The 6,812-nt window shown below is 40.3% G+C and overlaps 1 protein-coding gene across 1 annotated transcript; it reads left to right on the top strand.

The window, feature by feature from the left end:
• The first annotated feature begins 1,222 nt into the window (after positions 1-1,222).
• hpxa (hemopexin a) lies at positions 1,223-5,453 on the top strand. Its single transcript, XM_085248896.1, has 10 exons — positions 1,223-1,372; positions 1,946-1,980; positions 2,089-2,166; positions 2,635-2,792; positions 3,363-3,516; positions 3,653-3,865; positions 4,052-4,147; positions 4,305-4,432; positions 4,520-4,667; positions 4,896-5,453. The coding sequence occupies exons 1-10, from the start codon at positions 1,317-1,319 to the stop codon at positions 5,123-5,125; spliced, it is 1,296 nt and encodes a 431-aa protein (XP_085105022.1). The 5' UTR covers positions 1,223-1,316; the 3' UTR covers positions 5,126-5,453.
• The last annotated feature ends 1,359 nt before the right edge of the window (positions 5,454-6,812 follow it).

Consider the following 6,812-nt stretch of genomic DNA (forward strand, 5'->3'; position numbering starts at 1 on the left):
CAGACTCAGAACAGCAGTCTGATAAAACTGTGTAAAACTCTTTAGCTAAAAAAAAGTTAAAGAACACCAAAGCGTTCACGGTCATGGTTTATGGAAACTTTGCATCCTCTTCTCTCTTCTCACTTCAAACCTGAAAATTTTCCATCACATGAAAAACAAACAAACAGCACTCCTGCAGTAGAAAAAAATCAGCATTACTAACATTTCATAACCTTAAATTAGGTTTTGTTTATACATCATTTAAACACCATAATGCACATTTGAAAAAGTATAACATCATATACAATGAGACTGATATTATCTTCCTTTTTAAAAATCTTACGGTGACTTCTTTGGCAGCATTTATTGACTTCATCTCCCATGAGCTTTAGTGAATCTTTTGTTTGTGCATTTAATAGCATATTTGCAACAAATAGGAAGCACAGGACAAGTTATTAAAAATGGAATAGAAGGCAGCACGTACATAGAGCCCACACAAAGGGAACAATTTTTACTGATAAGTATTACCTACACTGAGGCCATCCTACTTCTTCTGTTAATGTTCACTTTACAAACATTATACAACACTTAGTCCAAGGATTGTGAAACACTGCAGTCAGCAGTTTTTGTTTAATTTAGTGGGGGTAGTGGGTTAGTAACCTCTCAGGTAGCTGGACCTGGTCTGGCCTGCAGATCCAGCTCAGGCAGACTTCTGGAATATTCTGAAAAGATATTTGTTGCATGTGATGAGTAAAGTGGTTCAGTTATGCACATCAATAAATAGAGATGCTTTTGTACACTTTTTGTCACATCAAATGATCTACAGGTATCGACGAGCCTTTCTCTGGAAAACAGTAATCTTGCATAAATATTACATTAGGTATGCACTGGTGTGCATGTAGGTTTTAATGCTGTGGAATATTCACCCACATTCATATTCTCAAAAGTGATGATTGCACAAGTCTGCTTTTTATTCAGTGCTGTAGCATGATGACATAAGATATATACGTGATTAGACTTCTGTGCCCAAAAAATAAAAGGGGTAACCCATCAAATTCTATGAATCTCTGTTGCACCAGGACTTTTCCTGGTAGGTGGTTTGAACAAAGACAAGTCAGAGGTGGAGGTCTGTGGGGGCACAGCTCTGGGGACTCATCAAATATTGTGGGCGTCTTTTGATAAAGCTACTGGTTGTGCACATTGTCCCCTCCTCCTCTGGTACCCATTGTGATGTGACCTTTTAAACTGGGCTACAGTATAAAAGAACGCAGCAGCAGTTGCAGGGGTACCTTTGGCTCAGCTCTCCAGGCCTATCTGGTCTCAGAGGAATCCTCATCATGAAGCTGCTTTCCTGCATCCTGTTGCTTACCCTAGCCCTGGGATGGGCTCACTCGTAAGTGGACTTGTACTTCTAATGAAGAGATAAAACCCAGACAGTTTGAATGTTTTTTAATGCCACTTGTTTAATTTTTTTCATTAAAACTCAATACTAATGTAATGAGTTACAGGGGACATCATGTTGTGTCTTTGCTGCATATCTAAAATGTTTCCAGATAACTTTTTTTTGTTGTTTGTGCTAAATGCAGACATGATTACAGATCTAAAGCAACACTTTAATTTAGCTAAAGTCACTTTTTATACTTCCTGAGTTAAGCAGCGTTGATACAGGAAAAAATAAGACAAGAAATTATGATAATAAAAGCATTGTAGTGATATTTTTGTAAGTATGCTACACCAATTTGAATTGTTTTAACCCCACATGATCTCATTATTTTCTCTGGATATCACACAACATGACATTGTGGCTTCATACAGTATAGCTTGAGTAAAAAACTAGATGAAGACTGAAAACTCCTCTCACGTGCGTTTTCCCTTTAACAATTTTGTAAAACTAAAAGTCCGAGCCTAAGTTTTGAGTGAAATTGCTTAAAGTGATAACATGCCTTTTCTCTGCTGGTAAAACCAGGCAAGGAGGAGGTCATCCACCACATGAACATGATTGTGAGTTGAAAGATTTTATTCTTTTAAATTCACAGACATTTCTCAACACAACTGCTGTCATGTTCTATATTATGAGCCTTCTTCTCACTTTCACCTGATATTCTGCAGATGACCTTGACCGCTGTAAAGGTCTTGAGATGGATGCTGTTGCAGTGAATGAAGAGGGAATCCCATACTTTTTCAAGGGTAAGAATCTATAGAGGAGTCATGAGCAGGCATTTTGACACTGAGCGATCGTGGCTCAAGAGTTGGCAATTCGTCTTGTAATCGCAAGGTTGCCGGTTCGAGTTCCGACAGTCTCGGTCGTTGTGTCCTTGGGCAAGACTCTTCACCCGTTACTTACTGGTGGCACCAGTGTCCGGCAGCCTCGCCTCTGTCAGTGCGCCCCAGGGTGGCTGTGGCTACAATGTAGCTGCCATCACCAGTGTGTGGATGACTGGATGTGTAAAGTGCTTTGGGGTCCTTGGGGACTAAGTAAAGCGCTATACAAATACAGGCCATTTACTGCATGAGGGAAAGTTATGACCTGGGAATATGTCATACTTTTAAAATGTGTTTGATCATCATAGAGCTCTAATGGAGTATGAACTGCAGCATGCATAAAAAGTGTGATTGGCTCTATTTAATGACTGTGTCCCGTATATGTTCTGTCAGGTGACCATTTATACAAGGGCTTCCACGGCCTTGCCGAGCTCTCCAATGAGAGTTTCGCTGAGTTGGACGACCATCATCACCTGGGCCATGTGGACGCTGCTTTCCACATGCACTTTGAAGACAACCCCGACGACCACGACCGCATGTTCTTCTTCTTGGTATGGCTTTTTATTGTGTTATTGATCATAACAGAGTTTGGCAACAGGCAAACATCCAGAGAAGGAAACAGTTTAAATAACCCAATAGGAATTACAACACAAAGCAAGATGGATAGCAAGACTAGAGTGGAGAGAGGGAGACAACAGCTGTCCTTGCAGTTGAGCTGGCAGAATAGTGTGACTAGAAAACAGGTATGATGTAGGCCAGTGGCTTTCAAACATTTTGTGTGCAAAGCACACCTGCACTCATATCTGTGCAAAATAGTCTCCATCATGCCATCTGACATGTCTGGACTGGTGTGCACCACAAATACCTTTCTCAGTTTCTTTTTGCATTCTCATGAGTAATTATAGCTGTTCAAGTGTGATGATGATTAAAATTTATCAACATTCCACAACTGCCCAAACTTTGGGGTTGAAAACTGCTGTAAATGTGAAGCCTTTGCAAAATAAATTTTGTCTGCATTACTGCTTTCTGAAAGCGATACAAAGTGAGATTCTCCTGATTTGACTGCAAAAGCCTAACAACTTGTCAGTTGAATCTTACTTGTGTTTTTTTTTTAAACATAGGACAACAAGGTGTTCAGCTTTTACAAGCACAAGCTGGAGGCTGGCTACCCCAAGGATATCTCTGAAGTCTTCCCTGGAATCCCCAACGATCTGGATGCTGCTGTGGAATGTCCTCACCCAGAGTGCGCCAACGACTCCGTTATCTTCTTCAAAGGTAAATAAAAGTTTTCACTGACTGTGAGAAAACTGTGGTTATTATTCCTATGAGACCAAGAACATTTTTCACTATTTCCAAAAAAAAAGCTACCCGAGGAAAAACTTTAAAACACGCGTCTTTTTTTCCCCTGAAGGGGACGAAATCTACCACTACGATCTTAAAAGCAAGGCTGTAGAAGAGAAAGAGTTCAAGTCCATGCCAAACTGCACATCGGCTTTCCGCTTCATGGAGCACTACTATTGCTTCCACGGGCACATGTTCTCCAAATTTGATCCAAAGACTGGCGAAGTGCACGGCAAATACCCCAAAGAGGCCCGCGACTACTTCATGAGATGCTCCAAGTTCAGTAAGTTAAAAAGCAAAGTGAGCAATGTGATCAGATATGACTTCAAATTTGACACAGCTGTAGATTTAAATACCGTTTCTGTGCTGTCGATGTTCCGGGACTGTAATTTTCTAGACCAAAGTTATGTTTTGTATTTTTAACAAAAATACACTTTTTTTGTTGTTGTTATTTTTTTTTTTTGTTCAGGTCCTGACAGCGACCATGTGGAGAGAGAGCGATGCAGCCGTGTTCACCTGGATGCCATCACATCAGACGACGCTGGAAACATTTATGCCTTCAGAGGTGAGATCTGACATCAGAACACATCATATACATTTATATGTTGTTCCAACATCTAAATCACTGTACTGAAGTGACGGCATTATGATCAGGGCTGGGTCTGAGGTTTGGCTGTACACCCAGCGTTCATCAGAGCTTGATTTATTCTCTTATGTCACAGGCCACCATTACCTCCGTAAAGATGACAATGACACACTGACCTCTGACACCATCGAGAATGATTTCAAGGAGCTGCACAGTGAGGTGGACGCCGCTTTCTCTTATGAAAATCACCTTTACTTGATCAAGGTAAAGCACCTGGAAGCACATTTCTGATCCTGTCATTAACTCTGCACACCATATTTACCATGTTTTCTGTTTCTCTTTTCTCCCAAGAATAACAATTTGTATGTTTACCGAGTCGGTGAGCCCCACATCCACCTCGATGGTTACCCCAAACCTGTGACGGAGGAGCTGGGCATTGAGGGTCCCATTGATGCTGCATTCGTCTGTGAGGACCATCACATTGCTCACATTATCAAAGGTATAAACACAGGCAGAAATACAGAAAGCAAGTATTGATTATCCCTGTATCACTTCTAGGACTGCTTTGAACTACATGATGTAGTTACATCATGTAGTGTTATTTGATCACTTAGATGACACAATAAGTCATTTAGCACTTACTTGAAAATGGTCACAATTATATTTACAAAGAACTAAGACTTTTAGATAGATATCTTACCATATCGTTCTGCCTTTTTTCCATCAGGTAATCAGATGCATGATGTGGAACTGAAAGTCACCCCACGTAAGGCAGGAAACGAGCGTCCAATCGGACCCTTCAAGAGAGTCGATACTGCCATGTGCGGTCCCGGAGGAGTTAAGGTGATCATAGGAAATCACTTCTACCACTTTGATAGCACCAAACTGCTTTCTACTGCCAGGTCCCTGCCTGAGCAGCACAAAGTGTCTCTGGAGCTGTTTGGCTGTGATCACTAGGACTGAATGGGTTGTGCAGGACATCGCATACAACACAGTGAAATATGGAGAAACAAAAGCACCAACGACTTCAGACAAGAGGCGCCACATGACAAGTTGCTAAGCTTTTGACTAAGAGCACTTACAGCTGATGCAGTATTTCATACCCATTGTTTCCCTTCCATGTCTTAGTAGTAGCCTTCTTTAATTCATTTAGAGGGTTGTTACTTTTCATGCTAAAGCTCTGTGGTCCTCCACGCAAAGTGTGCTACCAAGAAGGCAGATGTTTTTCTGTGATTCGTTTTGTACAGTGCTGTTGTGAATAAAGCAAAGTGGCAACAACCAAGAAGGTGAAACAGTGATGATTTATTTCTGTGATGTGTTAATAAGTTTCCAGGATGCTTCTCGGGCAGGTCCACGTACTCTGATACTACACTTGCAAGGATAGAGAGTTTTTCCTACATAGTTCACTTTCTGAATATCCAAGAAAGAAAATACTTTCTGTACAGTACAAACAAACAACACATATACCATGAATATGAGTAGACTATACCTGTAGCATTTAAAAAGAAATTACATGTTATTTATAACATGTAACTGCATTTTCTTTTATAACTTACTACAGTACATTTTAACTAGACTTTTTTCAAGTGGGCCTATGCTGATTGATTGCAATGGAGTGGCAACCTGTCTGGAGTGCATCCTGCTCCTGCCCTATAGACAGGTGGCATAGACTCAGTGATAAGGGGCTGAGAAAGAAGTCTAAAGATAATATTTATTAGTGCTTTTATACATCTGAGAAGCTGTTTTGCGAACAGTTTTTCCAGAGGCAAAACAAGGAGACTTTCCGACCTTTTACCAGCAGAGGGCAGAAGAGTTCCACTTGGTTGATCTGCTACTTTATGACGATAGAATGAGGACAATACTTCTGTCTTTGCCTTTTCTGTAACTCTGCTTTTGTTTCTTGCAAACAGAGCAGTACAGATAAGTCAGAGCAGGTGTTAAATCATCTTATTCCTGTGAGGCACACATAGATGAGATGTGAATTATCCACAGGAAGCTTTGGTGTTCCTGTGCTTGTGAACTCCCACGAACCAGCTGCAGCTGGAAAAAAACACAACATTTGGTTGACAGAAACCTGATGTTTTCTACCTGGTGAATAAACAGTGAGCAGTAAAAATATTCAGTGCATGTCTTTGCGAAATGGTAAGAACTAAATTCCTTTAACTTTCAAGTATCTGCAACTGGTTCCATTTTACAGTGTTCAATGCCCCGACACCAAATCTGCCAGGATTTCTTCAGATCTGTTCAATTTAAAATATAAACAAAGACTCGAGTTTTTCAAATATGTGAATGCTGACCTATTTAAAAAAAACAACTAAAACTTTTGTAAACACATATACTTTTAGTACATTTGTCTTGTGATATACTATCAAAGCTGTGTGGCTGCATACTATTATCACATATTATTATTATGGAAGTAGCAGCAGTTCACATGTACACCTCAGGGCCCCGCACAAGACTAAAATGTTATAATATGTTAGAGCAAAACCTAATTATTCATTTTAAGTAACTGTGCACATTCAGCAGCGAAAACCCCCCAGAAAAGGTCTACGGTACGTCTCCGTTGATAGTGACCCTCATTGTAGGCATCACAATATGTCACATGTCACATTTGAAAAAAAGGTTCTTCCAAGTCATAATAGTC

Source organism: Mchenga conophoros, linkage group LG16, assembly GCF_057382185.1.
Source record: "Mchenga conophoros isolate Kocher_MC1m ecotype Shallow Benthic linkage group LG16, M_conophoros_male_GT1.1, whole genome shotgun sequence".
Lineage (NCBI taxonomy): Eukaryota > Metazoa > Chordata > Actinopteri > Cichliformes > Cichlidae > Mchenga > Mchenga conophoros.